At 38.9% G+C, this 27,597-nt stretch overlaps 1 protein-coding gene across 1 annotated transcript in view; it reads left to right on the top strand.

Moving 5' to 3' along the window:
• JAZF1 (JAZF zinc finger 1) overlaps window positions 1-27,597 on the top strand; it is a 187,649-nt gene that overhangs the window by 139,232 nt on the left and 20,820 nt on the right. Inside the window, exon 3 of the mRNA XM_030234730.2 lies at window positions 18,207-18,403. Within this exon, the coding sequence (XP_030090590.1) occupies window positions 18,207-18,403 (197 nt within the window). The remainder of the gene's footprint in view (window positions 1-18,206; window positions 18,404-27,597) is intronic.

Raw genomic sequence — 27,597 nt, 5'->3', positions numbered from 1 at the left:
GGGACAGCAGAGTCTTTTGATGACAATGAAGAATCACCATATGAAGACAGCTGTGTATTGATACTTTACCCCTTTTATGGTCTTCAATTTAGCAAATTGGAACAAAAATTCTGACTGTATGGCTTCTGTGCTAAGGGAGGCTCTCTGGAATTTGCCTGAAGCACAGACATGTGGCCTCATATTGTACAGCTTGGAAGTGCTTTACCCTAAGTATCTGATAACAGGAAAGTAGTTTTTACTTGTGGTCTCATGGGATTGTCCTAGCAACACGTACCTTCAGAGGCCAACTCTGTAGATTCTCAGGAGTGGTGACACATACTGCTTGTCATCTGTACACTTCACCTGTAAAGTTATTTGTGAATTTCAGGTTTCCCCATACTACCTTACCTCCGCTGTACAAGTTCCCTGGCAGATTGACTCAAAATTTTATATTAAAAATTGGAGGGGATGTGGAGGGGACTGCTAATGTAGAGAGCCATGCTGTGAAAGCTTACTAGTCTGCTCAGTGGTATCTTGTGGATAAGTATCTGGTACTTGCTACTGAGAAGGTGGTCACAGAAAAAAGGGATTAGGCTGACAGGGGAAGGCTGAACTGCCTCCCTCTTCAATCAGTGGAGGAGAGAGGTGCTTCTCAAAGAGATACTTCAGACTAGCCAAGTTAATCCCTTCTCATTACATCAAGGGCAATATCAGTGGAGGAAACCAGCAAGAATGGGAGAGTGAAATGGGCTGGAGAGGTGGATGAGGAGGTTTTTGTGTACTGCATGGAGATGACTTGGTGGAGATTAACTTGATTAACTTGATTTCAGTAGCTGCTTTGGGAAGGCAGTTCTTCCCAAACGTGCAGATGTTTTTTCCTGCTCATCTCATGGAGTATCAGCCCTCTCAAATAGCTGATGAGAGATAATCACAATTAAAAGCTGTGAACAGGCCCCTGATAAATTACATCTATTATCAAGGTTTACAAAGTTCTTGCTAGTACAGAATGGATCATTATGGTTACCTAGACATAACACAGGCAAGGAAGTGCCCTCACCCACATGTACAGAGGAATTGTACTCTTTTGCAGCAAAAGTGAATATAGAGTTAGAACTCTCACGAGTGAAAACTCTGCAACTTGTGATTTGATGCAAGGGGTTTATTCTAGAAAAACATCCAGTATTGGTTTGAAGCCAAATGAAATACTTAATTTCACTTGGTAAATCTTCCTTATTGTCAACTAGGTGTTGGGTTTTAAATTTGAAACCAGAATGTTTCCAATTCCCATCCCATTAGATAATGTTATCCCTCTGTTTATTTCAATTTAAGGGCCTTTATGCATGTTTATAATCCACTGTGAATGATCATTAATTTCCTCTTTGAAAAGTTAAGAGCTTTTGTGGCTGTTGTGGTGTTTGTGTGCTCTGGAGAAGACTCCTTTTTTTAATGGGTAAAAATTATGAAGAGTTATTTTCTAATTTCTAATTTGCTGTGATAGCCAAAGGCTTAAGAAGACAAGTCAACCACTGCATTAACTCTTGGAAAGAAAATGAACAGAGCATGTCTATCTGGTTTAGCACTAGATTTTGGCAGAGAGGCAGCATTCTCAGTAGTGAACCAATTATTATGGATAATAATGTTTTAGCTTGCATAGATTGTTTTTCTAGAGTGTTCCCAGCATTAGCTGGGAACTATCATTAGCATGATAGTCATTACTCCATCGGTAAACTGAGTCTTGAGCTTTCTGTTCTGATCTTTATTTTTTATCTGCTTCCTTGAATGGATTTTTAATGTGATAACAGCCAGATTGTTTTTGATAGCCTGATGTCACAGCTGATTGAAGTGTTCTGTTTCTTCCATTAGCTCTTTCCTGCTCATCACTGCCAATATTACTGTGAGTAGCTTCCCTCCTCCACTCTACATGAGCTTTGTGGGCTGGGGGACAGGAGGGTTGGTGTTCAGGGGGTTTGGTTCTTTTCTCACAGAGTTAGCTTTAAATTTTATGCTTTCCATGTTCGTGTTTCTGCCATTAAACTGTGAGACTGTGGTGTGGCTTTCCTTGCTGTGCTGAAAATACTCAAACTTTTTTTTCTCTTAATCCTTATCACCTGTCCTCTCCCATGTTGAAATGAGGAAGGCATTGGTGTTGTTGAAAATACACTCTGGTGCATAAGAATTTGCAGCAATAGCCTGTGAGTCTGGGGGAGCAGTCTGGAGAAGTGCTGGCAGTGCAGCCCCATGTGCTGTGCCAGCTCCCGTGGCACTCCGGTACACTGAGGCACACAGTGTACCAAAGTGTTCTTCAGCTGTGCACTTTCAGGTCAGAGATGCTCCCCTCCAGCTGGGGAGGTACTGGAGACTCGAGGGATCGTGATCTAGAGAGTTTTCTCACTGAGCTCATGGGTGCACACACACATGCTGTAGTTTTTAACCAGAGGTTAAGGCAATGCCTTACTAATCCTGATAATTGAGGGACAGGTATAAGGGGCTAGCTCCTTGCAATCAGAATGTCATTTTAGCTATTTCTTAACACTGAGCTTTCCCTGTAGTAGCTGAGTTTTAACTAACCCTCCTTGTCTGCTCCATGGGACTTTGTCCTTCAGGACCTCCCCCTAACTTCTGTATCCTGCCCAGTCTGCACATTCTGATCCATCTTTGCAGCTTCTTGTCCCATCAGGTTGCCATGGGCTGTCTGGAGCTGCTGCTGACAAGAATGAGAACACCCAGAGTGTGGAGCCCTTTTGTGGCAGCACTCCCATCTCATTCCACTCCCCTTGGCTCCCACTCAAGAGCCGGGGTGACCCTGATGGATTCATTTCGCTGCATTGCAGGCTTCGAGCAGCGCTGAAGCTTGCTAGAGTTGGTATTTGATTTTGCAAGTTGCTGAGCACCTCGTGCCAGTGTTTTCAATTGCTCCAGTGGCAGTGGGAGATGAGGATAAAAATGGTGCTGAGCAGCTCCAGCAAGTGGCTGCCATGTCACCCCTGCCAACAGATCAAGCTGCATCACTGTGAAGTTTATTACCTAAGGGGGAAGGAAGAAGTTAACTTGGGGATTGAGGGAGAGTTAACTTTTGGGGCTGAATGTCACAGTTTTTTAACTGCAAACACACATTTCTCAGTGGGTTGTTTGGTTTTTTATTTCTTTTTTTGGGGTTTTTGGGTTTGGTTTTTTTTTTTTTTTTTTTTGAGCTTTACAATAATTTGCAGCAAAAGCAAATAAAATTATTGCATCTATTTAGTCTTTTGACACCGCTGGGATAAATATAAATAAACTTTTTAATTTAAGTTAATAACTTTTATTACTCTCATTTTCATATTTGTAATTACAATTAATATTTTTATTAAATTCAAATTTTGCCTTTAAAAATGCAGGCCTTTATGAGCCTCCCATTTAAAAAAATGTATGGACCCTCCATATAGGATTTTCTTGCTCTTTCCTCTCAATTAATGCAGCACAATAGAGATGAGTTACTCAGAGGGTAGAGAGGAGTTTTAAGTATTTCATTTTATTATATGTGAGAGATTACATGCAGTTCACATAGGAAAATGCTATTCAATGGCTATTTAAGAATTCTTCCCTTCAAGAGAAAGCAACCTGCAGCAAGGGGCAAGCTTATCTGAGCATCCAAAAAATCCTAGTAGCCTTAAAAGTTATTGAGTCAAATTTGTTGAAAACAGTGTTCCTATATTGTTTAGTCCTGCTGAGTTTATTATAAAGAATTGACAGTTCAAGTAAAAATTGGCTTCCATAAATGAAAAAATATTTTTAAAAATAAGTTTGGATAGGAATAGGACACTAGCATTGAAGGAAGAAGGTAATGATTAAGGGGAGGCAGGTCATCAGACAACTTGTGCATTTGCAGGTGTTAAAAAAAGAATTATTCTTCCTTCGAAGAGTTTCTTTGTCCCCCTCCACTATGAAAGACTGGTTAGAACTGTCTTTCAGGGTTTCTAGGAAATCAGCTCCAGGAAAAATTGTGCAATATTTGTTTTCATTGTATTTCATAATTTCTATATAAAATAGGTTTTGGAAATCCATTCTGAACCATGATATGAGGTTTACCTTGATCCTATTAATAAAACAGCCTTTAAAATTTGTTTGATTGATAAATAGAGAAATGAAGGGGAAAATTGTTTTAAGGAGATGGTCTTATAAACAGCTTTTGAAACAGTTTTGAGGATTAAGTTATTTGAAGATTAAAAACTCTTGTTAAAGATTTGCAAGAAGCAAAGTGTTTTGTGTAAGTGCATTGTACTGAAAGTCTTTAAGCTTTTTACCACAGATGTTGACTGATGGATGAAAAGTTAAGGGTAGCCGTTATTGACTTATAGTACTGTCAATCCACAGGTTGTTTTCCAGGTCTGTAGATTTTAAAATTACTCCTCTGGAGCTTGACATAGGCTTTGGGGAAAATAGAAAAGGACATGTATCTCTTCAGTCTCAGTATTTGTTGGGTAGTTTATGTGGTAGGAATATGCCAAAGCAGACTTGGAAGGTGGACAGAGCAGAAAGGAGAGTGGGAAGGTTTTAATAGCTTTTTAGCCTCTGTGAGCAAAATTAAATCTGGAAATCAATATGCCAAAGAATTTTTTTAAGTCCTCATCACCAAAGTGAGTACTATGTTAGTATGTAAAGGAAAGTTTGTGAAGTTTTTGTGACCAGCAAGCAACAGAAAGTTATTTAACTGTCTGCCTTTTAGTTCTCTCTTTCTACATGGTGTTGCTGATGTGAGAGAACTGCCCCTTGCCAAGGGACTGCTTGGCCCAAGTCAGGGTTTTAGGTGAGACAGACAGCTGAGAAATGCCCTCATACAGGTTCATGTCTGATGCTTGGGGCAGAAATGGGAAAAAACCTTGGCCATGTGCCTTTCAGCCCAGACAGTGGTTCTCTAGCATGGCAGTTTTGCAGACCAGAGTCAACACTCTATATTTTCCTAGTCCATAATGCAGCAGATTTTACCCTCTGGCTTCTAATGAGCTGCTGTTAAATGTAATTTTGTAGACCCATCACAGAACCGCTAACATGCACTCATGGGAACCACTGTGTTTAGAGGGATGGAGGTTTTCAGTCCCTGTAGTTGGTCAGACCAGCTATTAAATGTGGCTAATATTTGCACTGAGGTTGTTGGTGTGGTTTAGGATCTACATAGGATGAGCAGAAATTTGCATTTAAAGCATTTTCTTAGACTAAGTTTTTTTTTGCAGGTTGTTGAAATAAAATTGAAATTTGGATATGTGTTGCAAGATACTGTGGCATAGCAGCTTAGGCACTGGCTGAAGAATGTAGATAGTGGTGGTGTTTTGAGGCTGTTGCTAAAATTTATCTGCCACGTTCCCTCTCTTTGGCAATATTTTTGGAAGCAGAAAGGGATCCAAGTTAATGTTTTGCATGCATGGCATTGTGCCTCATTATTGGCAACCTCAGAAATTCAAAAATCTTGTCAGACACTACCACACTTGATTATGGTTATTTTAAATCTTAATAGTTACATTTCTCTTTTTTTACTTTCTGGGTTTTGAGTTTTTAAGGTGTTCTCAAGGTGTATTTGCAAACTTGTCGAGAGTTTAAACAGGGTCTCAAAAATTGAAAATTACAGGATGGGTTGGAACATTTTCTGTCTGTGTAAGTGCTGTGATCCTCTTCTCAAAACAGACTCTTTCATCAGGGCTTACCTTAGAGAACCATCAGGAATGCAAGAATTGCTAATTCTATTGTGTGTGCTGAATCCTGTTAGGTATGTGCTGCCTGAGTAACAGCTACCCAGAAGTCAGACTGTCTTGGCCACACAGTTTTTTTTAACTTCATTATTTAATTATTTTGGCCCCCAAAAGAACTGCTTTCACTTGGCAGTTAAAATGAAAAAGAACACACATATATATTTAATTTACAAACATGCATTTAATTCACATTTATGCATGTGATAGATGGATGTGTATCCATGAATCTCTCTGTGTGTGTATAGATATAGATGGACACATGTACAAGCAGAAATACAGTGCTTCTTAAATTCAGGACATGGACTCCTAATTAGGGCAGAAGACCTAAGCTGGAGAGGTATGAAACAGAGAGGGCTGAGATCAGAAGGAGCCACAGTCAAAAGGAGTAGTGGTAAGTGGAAATTATGATGGTAAATTACTAAAAAAAGCTGTGGAGATTCATTAGAAAAAGTTCTCAATTTAATTATTTTCCCTTACCTGTTCATATAGGATCAAAACTGCAGAAATATCAAGGGGGTAGATAAATTACATGCTGATAGTGTTTCTCTGAAGGCATGGAGGGTTTAGGACAAGAGGCAATGGGCAGAAACTGATGTACAGGAAATGCCACCTGAATATGAGGAAAAACTTGTTTATTGTGTGAATGATTGAGCACTGGAACAGATTGGCCAGGGAGGTTGCCAGGTTTTGGGTCTCCCTCACTGGAGATATCCAAGAATTGTCTGGACACCATCCTGTGCTGTGTGCTGTAGGATGGCCCTCCCCAAGCAGGGAGATTGGACCAGATGATCTCTTCCAGCCTCATCCATTCTATGATTCTGGTCCTGTGAAGTAGGGGAAGACTAGGTTTTGTTCCTCATTACTATCACTGGCAGAGAATTCCACATTTATGGGGTTTCATGAAGACAAATTGTAATCTGAAGCATCCTTGATGTGGCCAAATCTGTGGTATTTTTGTGGCATGCAAGCTGAGGAGACCTATCTAGTCCACTGAGTTCCCTTGCCTTGTGTCATCTGATATCATAAACCCACACTTTGAAAAAATGAATTCTTCAGGGCACCCCAAACTAACAGATGTTGTTGGCACAGGTTTTCTGCCATCCTGTGGTGATTACTTTCCCACCTTACCTCTCCTACCTTTCTGAGCCTTTCAGGATGAAGCCACTCTTCATAAAGGGGCGAGTATTGCAGGTGACTTGTTTTGGGGTGGTGAGGTGGGACAGGTAGCTGTGATGGGATGGGACAGTGATGCAGGGAGTAGTGGGATGGGATGAGGGATGTGAGGTGATGGGGATTGACAGTGATGTGGGGCAGTAGGATGGGATGAGGGATGTGGGGTGATGGGGATGGACAGAGATGCAGGGGGTAGTGGGATGGGATGAGGGATATGGGGTGATGGGGATGGACAGGGATGCAGGGGGCAGCGGGATGGGATGAGGGATATGGGGTGATGGGGAGGATGGACAGGGATGCAGAGGGCAGTGGGATGGGATGAGGGATGTGGGGTGATGGGGATGGACAGAGATGCAGGGGGCAGCGGGATGGGATGAGGGATATGGGGTGATGGGGAGGATGGACAGGGATGCAGAGGGCAGTGGGATGGGATGCGGGATGCGGGCGGGCGCTGCCTGCAGAGGGCTCTGTGACACCGCGTTTCCCCCGGCCAAGTGCCGGGGCGGGGGAGGGAAGGGAGTGCTGGGGTAACGCTTCCAACAGTCTGGTCTTAGTCTGGTAAACAGACTAGGAATTGTGGGCTAAGTCCTTTTCCTTAGGCTTTGCACCAAGGCTGAGATCAGATGACTCAGTCCGGACTCATTATTTTAATAGCCTACAGCTAGTTCACATAGCAGCAGGAGTCCACAAAAAAGGCATTTAATTGTTGAAACTCAAACTGGTACATTGTAACTGCAGATTATAGTATTCAGATTTAAGTGATTCAAGTAATTTATAAAGCTTTTGCCCAAGCAAACTGAAAGTTAAAATACTGATATTGTAATAAAAAGTAAATAAAACATACTTTTGTATGTTAAGACCCAATTACAGAGCATGATTTAATTTAACAAACTTAAAACAGGCAGGTGATATTTGCCAACATTACTACAGCTGTGTTTTACATTAGGAGATTAATTAAAATAGTAATTTATACTTTTTCCACTTGCAAGTCTTGCGCCTTTCTGTATTACACCATCTATTTTCAATGATTGTGTTAGGGTGCATTTGTAACCTCACTTAGGCTGCATCACAACTTTGGGGTTGTTTTTTTTCTTACCTAATGAAAAACCGGCTTTCTGCAATAATGCCAGCGAAGCAGATCAAACAGGGCTGAAGGAACTTCCCTGCTGTCTGCCTGAGAAGCAGTGCATTGCTAGTTATTCAGATGTCAGTGCTTTTCTTCTGCATCCTAGCAGGGTTTTGCTGGTTTCACCAGATCCCTCGAGCTGGAGGTGAGAGGGTGGCTGCCAGTGAGGGATGCAAGGGAATGGTTTCCTGTCAGCCTGAACAAAACTGGGGGATTTGCTGCACTCCCATACGTGCCTGGGTCTGGTGCAATAGCATGCTGCAAGACTAACAGGGACAGCATTTTAAAATGCAAATCAGTGTTCTGCTTTTATAGCTCACCGCTAAATAAGGGGACCTCAGGAGCTATTCTTAGTTCTTAGGTACTTTCCCCTCCCCAAACTGCTAAAACAGTGATGATTACATAATGAACTGTTAACTTTGTCAGTCAAATCAGCCTGAAGTGTAGAAAAGTACATTTTTTTAAAATAGCACATAATTGCCAAAATGGGAGTTCGTTATTCTGTCTGTCTGAAAAAGCAAACACACATGTGATGGTTATCTTCTTCCTTCTCCACTTTTCCTTGTCTGTCTTCACCTGAACTTTGTTACCTTCAAGGAGGAATCTTTGGTGTTAGCAATTTTATAGATGTGTGACTCATTGCAGCAGAGTCTGAAGAATTGGGAATGTTCAATTCACCATTTTAGTGGGGCTGAATTGTTTGTGAGTTGCTATCGTCCTTTCAAACAACTCACGATGCCTGAAAACTTGGTTTATTAAGACCAGACATTTCACATTCCTAATGCTAAGATTGCTGCAATTTTCCATTATAAGCTTTACCCCACCCAGTCCTCTGAATACAGATTTATAAATCAGTTTCAAAAAGCCTTTCTCCATCTAAATCTGCACTTACATTTTAAGCTTGGGAGAACATCTTTGAGCTAAATACTCTTTCTCAGCTGGAGAATCATGTTCTCTATCAGTGTTTTCACAAATTGATTTAGTTTCTTTAAAAATCAAACTGTGAATGCATTGTGACTTTGGTGTCTGTTTTTGAAAGAAAAAACTGCAGCCATAGGTTTTAGAGATTAATTTGCTATATGCATCTTATTATCAGTTTCTTTTTGCTGTATTTATGTTGAATGGGCATTCTGGATCACTTACTGCCTGGAGGAGCCAGTGCAGACATTTTGTACATGATACATTTCTGAAAGACTGAAAAATCTGTTGGTTAATGTGTTTGATTAATACTGTGTAAAATGCTGAAGATTGTTTTATTTATGCAGATTGATATTAGACATCCTTAGAGTTAATAAGCAATGCTTTGTGATAATGTCTATTTTTAAATTCTTGCATGATGAATCTGTCTTTGGGTGTTGACTTGAATTCTCAGGAGAACTTAGCATGGAATGACACAAGAATAGCTGGACATAAATGGAACATTATAAGAATAAAATATCTGACATTTCAGCTCCCTGCTTCTTAAAGCTAAAAGTCCTTGAGGCATCAATAAAACGAAACCGAGTCCGACAATAAAAGCGTGTGTCATGCGTACGCAGATCTACATCTCTGTAGGGCTCACTGAAAGAAATTGTTTTTACATAAATAGTTACAATAAGGGCTTCAAGAAGGAAAGAGGGTGGACCAGTAATGGAAAAAAATACGGTATTTTGGGTAAAGCACATCTGAACATAAAGCATGCCACTGGAAATAGGCAATCTGACAGTACTGGAGCCAGTGCAGAGAGCCAGAGCAGGGCTTGTATACTACTTAGTCCCACATAAGAAACAGACCCTTTATTTTTTATTCTATCTGCAGCTTAATTCCATTTCCTCCAAAGACATTAGTAATTTATTAAAGTTGGTAATTTCTGCAGATAAGAAGGCACACACAATGTATTACCCTGCACTTTCTCTAAATTAAAAGTTACATTTTTACTCTGCTTTCAAGAATTTTGCATTTCACTCATGTGAAAGCTTAGAGTAGTCTGGTAAGTCATAAAATGTGAAGTAACAGTATTTAAAATATTTAAATTTAATAATTGATAGGTTAAGTTAGAGTATTGGTGAAAAGATGGTATCAGTATTCTTTCCTCTGAGATTGTCTTTAGTCATACTAGGAAAAACAATTCTGGGGTTTTGTTTCTATGATGCAAATTTTAAAACTGTCAGGGTGCATTTTTTAAATTATGTGGTTTAAAAAAATACTTTAAATGAAGAAGTTGCTTTTCATGTCGCATTATTTATGTCTGCTAGGATTCTCATTTCGGTGTCTGTACCATTTTATGGCTGTGTGACATTACATTATTCCTGTATATTAACAAGGGTATGAACTGAAATGTAAGGATTCATGACGTTATATTCAACGATTAATTAGGCAATAATGCATAAAATATCTGCTGTTAGCAGCAGGCAAGGGCTGGTTGGCTCGTTAGTGGCTGCAAGCAAAGCCAAGGCTGATGTATGTCCCAATAAGCCTCTTAGTGAGTGCAGGGAGGAGATTTCTGAAACCAGAGCTGCTACATTACACCAAAGGCAGGGGTTTGCTGCAGCACTTCCAAAATCTGCCCCAACCTCAAGAAACTCTGCAAGTGTTTTACACCATCCAAATGCTCCTTTTTTACCAATGGCAAAACTCTGGGATGAGTTTGATAAGATGTTGAGGCAGAACACAGCAAAATGAGCATTTCCATCAGATGTGAGGGTTATCATGCCTTTTTAACTCTCTGCATTTGTAGAAGAGGTGAAAATACCACACCAAACTACATCAAGTGGTTGCTGCCTTCCTGGTAATTACCTCCTTCAAGTATCTTTTGCTCAGCTATTGTCTCTCACTCCATGGAAATTACAGAATTTTGAAGGTGCAGCTAAGTTGTAGCTCCCTTCTGAAACTCACTCATTTACTTCATGATAGGGTGGAAAAAAACAGGGAGGGTGTGAGAGGGGAAAGGAAGAGAACTAGCACTGTGTTTCTAATGTTTTGGAAATTACTGTTGTTCTCTTGGATTTTGGTGAGCTCCAATTTTTTTTCCTTTTAAACACTGAAATGTCATTTTTTGTATTTTAAGAACATCAAAAAGACAGTGTGGGCTTCTCCTTGAGTCCCCATCATCAGTTGAGGGAATAAGTAATGAATTTTTATTATGAATGAAATGTCTAAAATAAGACTGCATCTGCCCTGATTATGTTAGTGTTTGAATGTTATTTATACAGTGTGCATTTTTTCTGACATTTTAAAAGAATATGAAATAAAATGCAGCCCTCAATTTTTCATTTGCTGTATTACTTAAATTCAAGAAAGAAAAGGCAAAAGCAACATGTAATCTAAAAAATAAAACCCAAAAAAATAATTCCAAATAATAAAAAATAATTCCAAATAATTCCATCTGAATTTTAAGTAAACAGCTATTTTTGTGATGGGCTGAACATACAACACTGATTCATGTTTGGTTCGTTTTAGTTTTAAACTAAATATTATTTTGGTGCTTCTTGAAAAGAAGGAAAATAAGAAAAAGTGTAAGCAGAATAGAAGAGAAAAAAAGAAAACAGAATAAAGAAAAAAAATAGATGAAAAAGAGTTCCTTTCCAAGATAAAATATTAAAATTCATATATTTAATATCATTCAAGCATATAATATAATATAATATAATATAATATAATATAATATAATATAATATAATATAATATAATATAATATAATATAATAATATAATATAATATAATATAATATAATATAATATAATATAATATAATATAATAGTTTAAAAATACTGTAAATTAAGAGGTTGCTTTTCATGTCACATTATTTATGTCTGCTTAATAATTATAAAATGGAAAGCTAGAGTTTATGTTCAGTGTTTGGTATTTCTGTTAAATGAAGTATGAAGTGTAATTCCCGCTGATGTTTTTGTGTATTCCCAAAATCAAGAGAGATAATAAATTTCTTTCCATTGCTTTTAACACTGCCTTATCTTGATTAACAGTGAGAAAGCACATGCTTTAGGCAATTATATGATTTGGGATGGTTTATTTTTGTTCTCTTTGAGTGGTAATAGATTATTTGGCATATCACTGTCCATCATCTCCACTTACACATTTAGATATGAAATTACTCAATCTTCTGAATCCATTTTCCACGCTAGGAGCACAAAATACCTCCTTGTTGAATATTTTATTGTGTCTTATTTTATCTTTTAGGAATGTGTGAAGAGCAGATAACTAAAGTAAATCTGCTGAACTCTTGCTCATATTTAGCAGATTTTCTAAGGTTGCAGCCTTGAATCTACTGACAGCAATGAGTGTGATTGAATGTTGTGTTTGAGTCAGTGAAGAGGCAGAAATGCAATTTAAATTTTTTAAGGTACATGTGCAGCCTAATAATCTCTACTACATTTGCTTAAGATGCAAATATTGAGAAAAACATGTATTACTCTGTAGCTGATTTCATGGCAGTAACAGTTTTACATCTTGAGAGAACTGGCTGGATAATGGAAATGAAAGAATTGTACTAGCAATGAATTACCCCTAAGGCTAATAATAAAAAGAAATCTGATTCTGCTCTGTCTGTCTAAGATACTCATCAGTTTGTCATAAATATTCCATATTTAGGACATAGGGAAAGTTTTCAACAGATGAGTCTGAATACAACTGGCGCTGAGAATGAGCTCTGAATTCCCTTCTAGGAGCTGATCTCAGGGAATGAGCCCACTGAAGTCCTATGCAGATGTGAGGTGTTTCTGCCATAAATACTGGGCTGGAAGAGTTCTTTCCAGAAACTTAGAAATCCCTTTAATGATCTGTTTGATCTGGTTAGTGCCTGTTGTGAAATCCAATACAGGTTTGAGAGAATAGTTGGGAAGTGGGAGGGATTGTTATTTTGGGCTGTTTCTTCCCCACTTGTTACAGTTTCTGTGAAATTAGAAAAAAGCAAGACCATCCAAAGGGGATTTTGTATGAATCATGTACTTTAGCACTATGCAAATAGTCTGTAATCTAAAGAGCATGAAGACATGTGGGGGATTAGGCATGGTTTTAATGGGGGTTTTTCACACTGATGTTTCTTTTAGGGTTTTTCTAAAACTATAATGAAAGATCTCTAAAGGAAAATGTTTGTTGCTAGCTTCTGTGAAGCAGAAGGTCTAAAAAGAGCTGCAGAATACTTCTGTTTGCCCACACTGCAAAGAATGATATGTAAAAGTGCTCAAGGGTGTTCTTCAAATTGTTTGAGTCAATGAATGGTCTAAAACTTGCTCATATATTTTGTTCCTCATGATCACATAAATAGCGTGGCAAGACATTTCTGGGGATATTGATTATTTGTTTTGGCTCAGTGTTGTTCAGGTTCAACTGAGAAAAGCCTTTCATCTTTTCCAGCACACAAGACAGCCCAAGTCTATGAACTTGTCTGTGAACAGGTGCTGCTGAACTCCCACTATTTAGATTTCACCAGATCTTTCCTTAACCCAATAGAAGTTCAACTTGACAATTGTCTCTTCTTTCTAGCATTGGTAAAGTCAAACCACATTGCTGCCTTAACAAGAAAAGATAAAGTAAAATGTATGGAGGACAGCTCCTGACTTGAGGAGTCCGCAGAGTCCTGTCCTACTGAAATGGGGTCATGCCTTGAGAAGTGGATTCTCTTTATCCCTCTTCAAAGTAGAGATCTCCTGAGGTTTTAAAATACCATACAACAAGAACTACTTTCCATCATAGCCTTTTTTTTTCCCCTAAACACTCCTAATGTGATGAGGAAGACTGAAAGCTAAAATTACCACCCCCGCCTCCTTAATTCTCTTGGTACAGCACAGACAAAGAATAGCAAAAACATCTTGAGGCAAAAGTGGGAAAAGATTGAGGGGAGAAAACAGATACAGCAAGAACCTTGGTCTGGTGGTTGTAAGGAATAGGGAGAGAATTAATGTGTGACTTCATGCATGTATGTAATTTAGTAGATAGCAAGCTAGTGTGTGCCCCATCTGTCAAGTAAATCTGACCACTTTTTATCTAAATATGATACTACCACAAGGCAGCATAAATATGTAATAGAGCACCAGAGATTTTTTTTTTTTCCTCCTCTTCCCAGTCAATCTTGAAGTTGAGCAAGTGTCAGGCTAAGGAGCAGTCTGCTGAAATACAAGTGATGGAAGCTCAGCACGTTCTCACTTTCTGGTAAAGGTGACAGGCTTTCCCAGGGCAGGTTAGCCAAATCAGGCAAACATGAAAATTACTTGAATGCTACTAGAACTGTTTTTCCATAAATATCTGGTAATTAAATCTGTTCTGCTGTCTTTCCCCACTGTCGGCTAGTACTAGTTGGCAGTGGTATGGCACAGGACAGAGTGTATTTGTTGCTGTCAGGTAGTGCTGTACAGTGTTTTTTTTTAAGCTTGTGTGCAGCTGGACAGTGTTGAGGAGCAATCCCTGAGCTTCAGTCTCTGTGTGGTGTAATCTGCTTGTTATGCAAACCCAGAATAATCCCCCTCCCTTCTCTTCCTTGTGCACACAGTAACTGGAGAACAGGAGACTCGTGATTGTGACCCATCTTCTGTTGGCGTATGTTTGAGAGACCAGGAATGTAGCAAATTCTTACTCAAATCCAACCAGGCAGCTGTGATGCACCTTCTTCACTGTCAGTGTGAATGTCTGTGGACATGGAAACAGGGCTGGCCCAAGCAGCTGACTTCCTGCATCAGCAAGATTTAGCAGTGAGGAAGAGGAGGAAAGGGTACTTCATACTCTGATGAGAACTATTAGGAATATGCGTTCTGAAGAGCAACCTGGGTTCTTTTTTTTTCCTTTTCAGTTTACCTGCTGCTCATTTTTATAACCCTTACCCTCAGTCTGGGTGTATGAGTCCAGAGCTCTGTAACTGCTTCAGCATTGTGTGTAGCATGGTTTTATGATAAACTAACTCTGACATCATCACACGAGTCACACGCGATCGTGAGGCAGCGCACGCTAACAGCATAAGGAAATCTCCAGGACTGGGCATTCTTGTTCTGTGTTCTGGGCATTCTTGACTCCAGAGCTTCTGGGGTTGACAAGTCCTAAAAACACTGGAAAAGGTTTGTTTGGAAAATGCTGCTTTTTTTTTTTTAATTTGAGCATAGCCTCGGCTTTTTGTGTTGGTAACAAGAGGTAATGCTGTTTGTATTATATTGCCACCTATATGAAAGGTTGTGCAACACTTTCCATTATAAGACTGTTTCAGTTGCTTATGTTGCCAACATTCATCTGTTTGGGCTGAAATTTTCCATGCTGGGTGTCTCCTTCAGGCTGAATTTCTTGGGAAAGTTTCAATAAAAATACTTGAACCATTCCAGGGAATGGTGGGGGGGGAGCTATATTTTGCTCATGTTTATTAAAGTTGCTGCAAGCATTAGATTCAGAAATCACTGCACCTACATTTTTTGGAGCAGGGATTTAAATAATTAGGAAGGTTGAAAGGATGAGGAAGGAAAAAATGGGTGTAGAAGAGATTTCTTTAGAAAGAGTTTGCTCCTGCCTGATGTTATGAACTGCTCACAAGAAAGCACACAAACCCCATGCCTTTCAAAACAGGGTCAGTGAATGGCTGGGAGCTGAATGATCCTCCTTGTTTCACTGCACCTATGTGATGTACTGGTTTGAGGGAGAGAGGATTATGAGGTGTAAACAAAATCACATGCAACAGAAAAGGTGACTGAAATGTGCACAGTGGTGGAACTGGAGGGGGAGGTTTATGTAGGTAATAATTTGAAAATAGCAGAGGTAGCTTTGCTCAGCAAAGAGATGGGTCTGAAAATGGTGAGACAGACTATCAAAAAGATGGGATTTAAGCTAAGTGGCCTTACAGCACCCTTTTTTAGTTACAGTTCATTTCCTGTTTCCCAGACATCTTGTGCATTTAAATGAGGCAGGGAAAATTGTATGCAGGCACGTAGTGTTCAGCCCTAACTCCAACATGTTTGATTCGTGAACACTTGATGTTGCAACCATAATGGACTTCCAACGTGAAAATTAAAGACTTAGTTGGAAATGTCATTCTATATGCATCATTACAATGCTTATATTTTAAGCTCTGAAGAACACTGCCATGGTCAGACACATGTACAATACTGCATTTCAGTTAAAATACTGAAAAATGTTTACTTTTAATCCATTTAGGCAAGTTTCATTTTCAAACCCACAGCACTGCCACTGCTTCAGCAAACATGGATGGGACTATTTGGATCTGGAAGGGTTAATTCCATACATGAGATGTTGGAAACTGAACTTCTCAACAGACTCTGCCTTCCATTTCTCTCAGGTTCACAGTGTAGACAACAAATGACATTTTGGAATATACTTTACTTGCTTAGCCCAAATGGGAATGAGTTAAGAGGACAGGGAGAAGTTTCAGTTATAACTTCACATTTTCCTGATTTTTATGGACTTCAACCAGAGTGGTTATAACTCAATATTATTTTAACATTGTTATTTGTGGCTGAGTGTACTAAAGAGCAACTTTCATGCTGCTGCTTTTAATATCTCACAGTTGAAGTTATCTTCCAAGTTTTCAAGGATTTATAATGTTACCATAACATTTTCTTAAGAAATAAAGCTTCCCATCCAGAAGCAAGCATACATCATAGTACAAATTGCAAAAATAGTGAATTAGACATTTCCTAGTTACAGGAAAGCAAATGTGTACTGAATGACCACTTCATGAAGATGCTTTTACTTATATTTTCTTGAATGAAATTTAGACTTCCATTTGAGGACTGCTTTGTCAATATTGTCTGCACCCTTGGTTGAAGAAGAGAAATTTAACACTCAATTGTTACTATGAATATCTGCATTTTAAATATTAGCTTCATAAAAATGCCACATCTGGGCTTGACATGATGTATTGTTGTCTCAGTTCAGAGAAGATAAGCTGTCATATCCACACCTGTTTATTAATACTTGTGTGCTGATGCTACTTATCATGGCAAAGATCCACTTATTAATGGCTTCATGGCATGGACAGACAGGATGCATCTTTATTGCTCTAATGGTACTTATAATTTTGTGCCATAGTGGTTTGAGACTATGGTCAAACAAATGCCTGGGTGTAACTTAACTTTTATTCTGTATGATGAGTTAGTGCATGGTTTTTTTATTCACAGGCAAGGCTAGTTTGTACTTCAGCCTCAAGGACAGAGGGCTGTACTGACAAGGTGATTTACTTTAGGCTGCCTTAGGAATCCTTCAAGATATCCATAATTATTAATACATATCCATATGTAGTGGAGGAGAAAGAGGATTGATTAAAATGTCTCTTGAATGGTAAGTCATGAAGTCTGACTTGCATAGATCCTGTTGTGGGGGAAGCCCAGTCTTTTCAAGTGAGAGTTAATACAAAGCAATGCTTTGAATGTCAGCATAAAGCAGCATCAGGTCTTCTGGTGTAACTCTTTGTGTATACTTGGAAGAAAAGTGGTCTTTTTCACTTCAATTGTTACTTTATAAAAGTAATCAGAATGAAACGGGAAAAAGCACTTTTTATTCCAGATGGAATATCCCATGCAGAAAGTTGCACTGCTGGAATTACAGCACTGTGTGTGGTGCACACCTTGCATCATGCTGGTGGGGTTCCCTCTCAGCACCCCACAGAGATGAATCTTGAGTTGCATCAGGCCTTCAGCAGCCTGGTCAGAGCTCTACAGAAAGACCTCCTCTGGTCTTCAAGAGCTGGGAACTCCAGTTTGAGGAATTGCAATTTAATTAGACATATTTTATGCCTGGCAAAGTTGTCTAAAACCCTTAGTAAAAGAATATGATTATCCTATTGAAAATTATGTATCTACACAAAGTTGTTAATTCTGTCCCTTGACCTTCAGATTGAAGGTCACTTGCTGCTAACATTTTTCTCAGCTACTTTTCACAAAATGATTGAATGTAGTTACTGTAAAGAACTGAGTACAATCATTACATTATTGTTTGTAATGATCAGCTCTGGTTGGAGTTTAAAAATCTTGTGTGTTTACACATGATGCAAGTATCTAATGTAAGTTTTATTGAAATCAGAAGGAAATGGCCCAGATGTTGAACACATAAAGCTGTTGATGGAGAAGTTTGTATTCTGTAAATTCATGTGTTGCAGAGGAACTTGCTGTGGCTGAGTTTGAAACTCCATTGGGTCACTGAGGGCAAAAAATACTTTGCCTTAAAGCTTGCTGGTGGACAGTGGTTCAAAGCTCTCATCCTCATGATTGTCCTTGTTCTAGATTTATGACTGATGCAGCTCGACGCGAGCAGGAGTCCTTGAAGAAAAAGATCCAGCCAAAACTCTCTTTGACTTTGTCAAGCACAGTGTCCCGTGGGAATGTATCCACTCCACCTCGCCACAGCAGTGGAAGCCTTACTCCTCCAGTCACCCCTCCAATCACTCCCTCCTCTTCATTTCGCAGTAGTACTCCTACAGGTAAGCACCTGCTCTTTAATTCATCCCAAATAAAGGGAGCAGCTTTGCTCTGTGGCATTTGGAGAACAGGACACACACTGAGGCATTGGTAAGAAGAGCCCCGAAAAATTAAACAGAAAAGCTTTGTGCTATTTTACATTTGGTCTGCAGTCCCTAAAATGTGTTTGGGCATTTGTTTCCAAATTCTTTGCTAAAGTAGAGGACGCTAACTTTAAATGTTGCAGCTGAAATTGTGTGAGGAAACTAACCTTACGAGAAATGCCAAATGTGCAAAAGACCCCTTATGTATCAGTAGGAGAGCTCTGCCTATGGTACAGTTAAAGATTTAAAAGAAGTGGTCAGTATCTTCCCCCTACCCCATTGCCCTCCCCCTTTTTTTTTGGTGGGGGGAAAGTGAAATTCATAGTAAGTAGTCAGGGAGGAATGTTCTGCTGCTGTCATCATGTAGAAATGACTTTTGTCAGGAAACTATATTCATGAAAAGAAATAAAGGAAAAAAGGGATCTATATTTCCTTCAAAAGCTAATATTCCAGTGGTTTCCCAGGGTATAAAAGTTCTGGGAATCTTTTTGCACTGATTAGAGTAGCTGAAAATTTCTTGCTATCCTGAACCAGATCTCTTGGCCTAAGTCAGTCTGATTTAATTTAAGTAGAGATCTTGTCAGATAATTCTGGTACACTTCAGACTAAATACAAGGGTTTTCTTCTAAAAAGCTAAATGCATAAGATAGGGCTAGTCTATTCTGTAATAAACAGGTTCAGTATATTCTCCTTAGCAGGAAATCACTTGAGCATCACTGCCCTGAAAAACTCTTACACCACATGTTTTTTGTATAGGTGTTTCTTGTCTTAGTATTAATGATTAAATGAAAAAATTGTAGCAGTCCTTGGATTGTTCTGTCTGCAAGTTGTGAAATGAAGTGGTTGTTCAGTATGTCCCTGGTTATGAAAAAAGGAAGCACGTCAAGAAAAGCTAAATGATAAAGCCCTAATATAATTCAGAAAATTTTAGATTTTCTTAATTATCTCCTGTTTGAAACAAACAGATTCATTTCCTTGACATGCTGCAGCAGATGGCAAAGAGTTTCTTCTTTCTTTTGTTTACTTTTTGTACAGCTCCCCCTGAGAAGGCTAATTCATGATGTGGTCAGGTAGTATAACTTTGCACGTCCCTCAGCAATATTGGCTAGTGATGTACTCTTTGAAGCATGTTCCATCAAATACTAAAGAAAAAAACTCAGCATCTGTCTACCAAAATACTTCCATTATTTGTATATTTTCCAAACTTTTTAAGTTACTCAGAATGTTGTTTTACCTGTAGTTAAGAGAATCAGCTTGTTATGGCTGCATTTCTGCGAGTCCTGCCTGCCAGGTTATAAATAATACCAGCTTCCACTTTCTGCACCCTCTGTTCCAAGTTCCCTTTTGGACCCCTATTCCAAAGCTAGGGTTTGTAACGTCCTAGTAGCAAAAACCACATATTCTTTCTTTAAGACTTCTTTAAAAATTTACTAATAACTGCATTGCATTTCAGCAGCCTCAGCCCAGAAATTCCATTTTTCTCATCTTAAAAGTTTTTCTGGACATACAGTAAGTATTGAGCTTTTTCTGATAACCACAGTTTTTTTCCCCAGAGTTTACTTGGTGTAGGATTTTTTCTAACTTAGGAAAAAGAGGTGGTCAGAGTCATGCCATGGCTGAGTTTCTGTGGGTGCAGTGCCTGGAGAGGCAGCCCAGTAGGGGTTGCAGACTAACTTTCAATATGCAGCTCATGTGTCTTTTATTGGCCAGTGCCAATCTTTTTCCCTCAAGTGCAAGTATACATGGCAATTGACTAGCAAGGTGGTGTAACCAAGGGTAGTTAGGCAAGATTTGTTTCAGGGAAGCAATTTACAGTATGCAAACTGTCCTACATTTCACCTTCTCAGTGCCTACACATCTTTCAAGCCCTACAGGCATACCCTCCACTGCATCCAGTGAGAATGAAGAGTATTGCTGTGTTCCTTCCATGCAATCCTGTTTGATTTGTACTCCGAGAAAGCTCTTGGTAATTTGTCTTTGAATGCAGGTAAACATGTATGTTGTGGTAATGGAGAAAACCAAGAGCCTTTTTTCCCTTAGGTTGCCTTATGCCCCGAATTTGTTATAATCCAAATGAAATCCTTGTCCTCATCCTCCTTTAGACCTATGCTTGGTCAAAAATAAAATGGGATTGCTTTGACCTACTTGATTCATGAAATTCTCGGGATGGCTGGTTCCCTTTTATTATCTCCTGTCTCAGTTGTTGGATAGTTCATGAGGGCTCAGCAGTGTGCCTGGCATTACTGTCACTGCCCAAGGTGGTTCCACTTCCGATGCCAGAGAGGAATCATGCCCTACAGGCTGGTGAGGTGGCATGGAACACATGTTCTTCAGCAGAGAGTGTCTGTCACATATGGCTTCTCATCATTCTCATTCAACGTAGAAAGCGAAAACCACACTAACCTTTTGAGTCCCCTTTTCCATGTACTGTCCTCCCTTTTGATAAGCTGCTCATCTTGGCTTTCCCAGGGCTTGGGAGAAGCCAGGAGCTGACTGGATCCCAGTCACCTTGGTGCACGTCCCCACCAATTGGCGATGTCTCGCCACTTCCCAATGGTTTTAAGCTACTGCTGTAAGTTTTCAGCAGAGTGCAATTGCATCTAATGATCTCTCATCTGTGTAGTGACCAGACTCAAACCCACTCAGCTTGTGAAACGTGATAAGAAGCAGTTCAAGGTGTTTTGGCTGCAGAGAGTGTTTGTTAAGTTTTGCAGTAAAAACCTGTGCCAAAGGACCATGGGGCCTCGTTCTCAGGCAGAGCTGAGCAGCATCCAGACTGACCCACGTCCATGCTGCAAATGCTGCACGTGCACATGAAAGCACCTCCTGCTTCTTGGTGAAGGAGGTTATTCCTAGAGAAGCAGAAACATTCAGCAAAGAAGCGTGCTCTTTAAGGCTCTTCTCAGGTAATGAGGTAGACATGTATTTGTCTTCAACTTCCGTATGTGTTAGTCCCCTGAAATGGCCCGTTTGTGCTTTTGGTGGGGATTAGAAATGCAGTAGTTAATTTTCTATACCTCCCCTCTGTTCCCTCAGGGTGGCTGGCATATCCTCTCTGCTTACATATGGCTTTTTGTTCCCTCTCCTATAACAAGTTTTCTCTTCTTCTTAAGACCTGCATCCTCTAATGGTTGCAGAAAGTTCACTTTAAAAATTTGCTCCGGTTTTTATTTTAACAATAGTGTCTCCCAGGAGACTTTGTTTAGTAGGGCTTAAATGGTCTTGTTAGAGTTCACAGGCAGGATTTAGCAAAAGAAATGGCTTCCATCAGGAATAAAGGCTCCTTAGGGTGAGAGGGAAACAGAGCAAAGTAGCACCAGCACACAGCTTATTTTGGAAAGATGTTAGCAGTCTGCAAATACTGAAATATCTCTTTATTTAAGGAGCAGTCAATTAAGTCACAAAAACTTATGTTGCTTTTATTTTTAAATGTCAATTTTAAACCCACAAAACTAATGAAGTCTAGTTATGGATAAAAATGGGGCTGGCATTGCATCCTTAACATACGTTGTTAATTTTTTGAATGTTTTCGTACATCTGTGTGGCTCACAGATGAAATTTCCACTCCTAACTTCCTGGCTTTTGAGTGTAAGTCAGAGGAGTGACATTCCTTTGAAAGCTATGATATCTCTTCATACTGAAAAGCTTTAAAAGAGATCCAGTGATAGTAACTTATTGGGAATTAATTAGTAAAATAACCTGTTGCAAATTTTAGTTAGAAAAGTAATTCATAGTGATGAATCTCATTAAAAAAAAAGAAAAAAGAAAATAAAGCCACTTCTGCATTGAAGAAATGCCAAAAATCATCTGAAACCACTGTTTTGTGTTTATTATTTTTCTTTATATTTATGACCTTTTTTTTTTTTTTTCAGCTATTCCAGGGCTGGAATAGTAAATTTCAGCCTGGAGTGAATTTTTTGCCTTCCTATAAATCCTGAAGTAAGAGTTTAATACCGCCAACTGGCTTTTTAATAGTTCAACCCCAAGTTTTGTGCCCTTCCACCTTCCTCTGCAGAAAAAAAAAAAAAAAAAGAAAGAAAAAGAAAAGCTGGAGTACTTGAAAACCTCATACTTAGCATTTAATTTTGCTGTGAAGAAGCTGGCTCTCAGACATCCTTTCCTGTTTATTTTTTATTTTATACAGATTACAAGTTATAACATTTATGCAGTTTTAATAGGTTTATAGACCTATTTACTGCCTGATCATTTGGAGCAGTGGATGGCAGCCAGTCCTGGCATGAAGTCTTGAGGATGCTGTGGTTGCCTGGAACAGCTGTGGCCATTTCTCAGCCCTTCCACTTGAGAAGGAGATGAAAGAGTGCACTTTTCATGGGTGGTCATAGGCTGACCCCATGAGAGAATTGGCAAGTCCCATTTTGATTTACAGCTGTCATTTGAGTAGGTGACTAACTATTGGTTTGTCTTATTAATTGGGATAAATGCCTTTCTTGGGAGTCATATTTGTTCAGTCATTTTTGATTGATTGCATTTGAAAGTTTTTACCTTTCATAAATATGCCAGACTTCCTTGAAATTTCCACCAGACCAGTCTCAATATCTATTAATGTGACCCTGTTTTCTACCCACAGAAAATACCTAACTTTACAATTCTGGGTTTTTTTTTCCTTTCTGGCAAAACTTGAAAGTAATAAATCATTTTAATCTGGAGTAAAAAAAAAAAAAAAAAGCTTTGTAGGATTTGCCTTAACCTTTAAGAAGTCTAACATCTAAAGAGTGATATTTTAATGAAATATGCCTAAAAATTCATCAAAGTAATGTTGTGAGACTTGAAAAAATACTACTGAGGCTATCAAATTATTACTGTTGATGTAGAAATTACTGCATTTGCCATCTGAGGATACTATCTGAAAGATGCTGTGGCAGATTTATAATAAAGGAGTGCTTTTGTAGACATATAGAACATATACTAAAACTGAAATCATGCTTGCTTTGTAGCTTTGTCAGTAGTCCTAAAGCTGCACTATTTCAGTCAGAACACACTATGTGAAATGGACCAATTTTTGTCGAATAAATCATACTAGTGGTGAAACACAACCTAATATAATGTGTCATTCTGCAACAGAAAGTGAAATTCAAGTAATTTTCAATCAAAAGAAAAAAAAAATCAGTCTTCCCCTAGTATCTTATTTTCAGAGCATGGTGTAGTTCAGAGTACTTTTTATACCTAGAGTGATTGCATTCTTAAATGTCTGCAATAATTTTAAATATATTTTTGTTTGATTCAGGTTTAGGTAACAAGAATCTTATCCCATTTACATCATTAGGGAATATCTTCTAAGACTGAATATTTTCTAAAAGGTAAATATAAATTTTTACTCAATAAAATTAATAAATCCTAAAAACTCAGACTCTTAGTATCTTCTCCAATTCAGATGGATTTTGTTCAGGATTCAAATGCTACTACTGGCAAAACAGTGACCAAGACTTTTTAGTATCTTCTCCAATTCAGATGGACTTTGTTCAGGATTCAAATGCTACTACTGGCAAAAACAGTGACCAAAAAGTTACAGCTTCCTTCTGTGTTAACAAGTGTTCATGCTGCTGATGAAATAATTTAGGGCATCATTGTTCCCTCTACGGGTGACTAATTTACAGGGGAGGAAAGTCTGTATATTACAGCAAAATAGCCCCTTTCTCTACCTACCAAAGGCAGCTGGGACTCAGAAATTGATCCGTAAGGATCCACCTTTCTTCTGGTCCACTAAGGAGCTGTTTGTTATGGAAGCTTTGATTTTGGGAAGTGAAATAGTGTGTGGCAGTTAGGGACTTTTCCCTTATCTCATGTACTGTTATCTCCATGATATGAAATACCATTCCTGTAATTCTGCTGTATACAGTTTGCCTTCATGGATAACTCATGAAGGAATCCCACGGGCCTCCTCTTGAATCTGTTCCCTTTTCTTTTCCAAGAATGCAAAAGCTGAAAGAAAACCACCCATTGTTTGCTGGTAATAGCAACCAAAACCACAATAGTAACCAGCCTTTGGAATTGGGCACTGAAACAGAGTAACAGGCATATGCTGGAAACTAGTATGGTTTAGATTCTAAACGTGTGTTTAATTATTTTTACTTTAAGTTGTTGAAAAAATGCGTTGTTGTAATGTAAAAGCTCATTCCTCTTCATAGGTATCAAAGCAGCTAACATTTCAGTAGAGTTTCCATATGTCAGGCTTTCAACAATGAAGTAATCATATGGCACAGACAGCTGTTGCACAGAGTGCTGGAACTCTGCACACTAAACAGAATCCAGCAAGAAAAAGAGATCTGCTCAGCTGAACTACTCTGTGAGTTTAGAGTGAACAGCAGAAATGTAAAATAACAGGGGTTTTTCCCCCCCCAAATTAATTGAAGACTTACAGGAGGAGGAGTTAGGTGCTCAAAGCTTTTTTGTGTTGATGGATGTGCTATTAATACGCAGCTGAATTCAGCTGAATTTGTTGCAGAACTGCTATTTATAGCAGAATCTGCCTGCTGTCAGCAGGTGGCATTTCTGAACTCCATGTTAGGCTGAATCAGAGTAGACTCTGAACCATTCAATCTGCTACTCAGCTGATAATCTGCAACAGCTTTCTCTTTGGGCAATGAAGATTTACTCAATATTGCTACAGCTAGAGAGACACTGCTCTTTTGTGGTGGGCTAATTTTTATAAGCAAAGTGGATTGCAAAATATTCCTTTACTAGATCTTAAGGGAGCTTGAAATTAGACTTGGGAGGACAAACAAGTGGGAACAAGTACACATTGATGGCATTTTGAAAATCACGCTCCAAATTGAGGTCACATGGGCTTCAAGCACATGATGAATGCTTAGCACCTAATACTGGGGAGGTAAATGCTGCCTGACTTGGAGCACATAGCAAGTGCTTTGTCAGACTGGAGTGGGGTATTCACCACTTGCAGAGTTGCAAGCTCAAGAATTTATGTAGTCACGAAAACCCAGCTTTAGCCATTCACTTCAAAAATTCTTCACCTGTGTTAGCGTACTGTAAATGCTTGAATTTAATTATTACACTTCATGTTAAAGTGGCCTAGTATCATGCAGATGTAATTGAAAAAAATAATGAAAAGTAGAAATATTAAATCAAATCCCAGGGCTGTTGTATTAAATTGTTGAGAAGTGTTAAGTTTTTGTGTGTTTGACTTACAGGGTGTCTAGCACAGTAAAGCACAAATCAAGCAAGCTCTGTTGCAGCTTGGAAAAACAGACTTTCAGATGTCTGAGGAACCATCTCATTACTTGTTCAGAACTTTCTACTTGTTTAATTGCCTGTTCAGAGACTGAAGAACTTTTATGCCATGTTTTTATTAAAAATTAAATATATGGACTCACTCTTGGATAAACACTATGGGCAAATAAGTAAGGCATACTTCACAAAATGAAGACCTCATTCAGTTCTCCAGCATAATGAATGTTTGAATACATTTGATATTTCAGACCTGCAAGGTAGGAAAAAATCTATGTTAAAATATCTTGTGGGAACTGAATTGTCATCCCTGACAACATTTCCTTCTGAAGTGCTTCACTGTTACAGGGTTTTCACATTTCTGTGGAGATAGTAAGAGAACTTTCTTTATTGGAGCCAAAATGGTTCCATCCAATTGCAGGTTTGGGGCCATATATTAATCCTGCATGCTAACTAATATTGTACAAATAATTGCCCAGCATTTAGCAGTGTGAGGCACCTAGTCCAACAGAGCCTTATGGGTGTTCTTGTACAAAATAATGAAAAAAAATAATGAATGACATTGTGCAAAACAGTTGATCAATGTGTGACTTAATCATAGTATATGTGTGTGCTTAGATATGGTATGAGATTTTAACATGAGCTTTTGGCTGAGGTGATGATGAATAATAAGAGAAATCTGCAGTAGTTTCCAGTTTCTACCTTAAGGAATAGAGCTATAATAGAAGGTTTCTAAAACAATGAAAATTTGTAAGTAAAAGGACAATTATTTCCTGTAGGGGTTTTCTTAGAACAGGTGGGATTTGTTCCCACAGCTAAAAGATGTTTTTTCAGAGCTAGATGTCACATTCCAACTCCAGGGAGCCAGGTTGTAAACTTGTACATATTTAGCTCTTTCTTCAGTAATCCAAAGTGAAAAAATGTTCAAGTGTTCATCATTGTGCTCAGCTAAATGCCTCAGAAGCTGATTTTTTTTTCTTTCCTAGCAATCATCAGCTGTCAGGTGACTGCCTGGCTTCCTTAGAGAGACAAGACTGTGTCATAACTTGGTTACTCAGTGACTAAACCAAACCAGAAGATTTATATTCCCAGAACATACTGAGACTTAGGCTTGGAGGATCTGCACAGCAGAAATAATTCCATATTGTAGGAGCAGCAATAGTGTTGTCGCATCTCAGACTAACTTGTAGCTCCAAACCAAACAGCTTGAAATAATCCTGAAGACCAAGACATTAACTTGGGCAAAGCTGCACACTTTTTGACCTGTAGCTGTGCAATTAGTACCTGGGTACCTGCTCTGCAGTTTGGCTGAACCCTAAAGGGAGGCAGGATGGAAGGTGGCCCACTTTGATGGCCGTGTCTCTTACAAGGGAGGCCCTGGTGTCTTTTTTTTATCTCCCAGGCAAACCCAGAGTCGTAAGGACTCGCAAACCCCAGCCCTGTTTGCCTTACAAAAGTGATCTGGTTTGTTTTACAGGGTGTTTGGCACCCCTCAAAGTCCACCTGTTTCAGTGCACGTGGACCAGGTGAATGAGGAGTGTTGGTTAAGGCTGCAAGGACCACAGGGCTGCAAGTCCCTGACTACAGTTCTTTCATAGCCCTGTAGCTTTGGGGTACAGATCCTGGAGGATTTCTGCAGGGCTGTGCAAAACAAGCTGACATGACCCATAAGTGTCTTAATTTCTCAGAGGTTTGGTATTTCCACTGATCCAAGCCTGTAAACTTTTGAAGATGGAGCAAAATTATGGAGATTCTACTGGATCTAATCTTTTCTATGGTTTGCATAAAGACATGTGCTATGATAACCTCCCCTGCTCAGTCCATTGTTTAATTCCATGTTAAACTAACTTATAACTTAAATACAAAAAGGCCTATACTATATTCACAGAATTATATTATTTTAAAGTGTT

This window comes from Serinus canaria, chromosome 2 (genome assembly GCF_022539315.1).
Source record: "Serinus canaria isolate serCan28SL12 chromosome 2, serCan2020, whole genome shotgun sequence".
Classification (NCBI taxonomy): domain Eukaryota; kingdom Metazoa; phylum Chordata; class Aves; order Passeriformes; family Fringillidae; genus Serinus; species Serinus canaria.
This window is presented reverse-complemented; position numbering and strand designations above follow the sequence as displayed.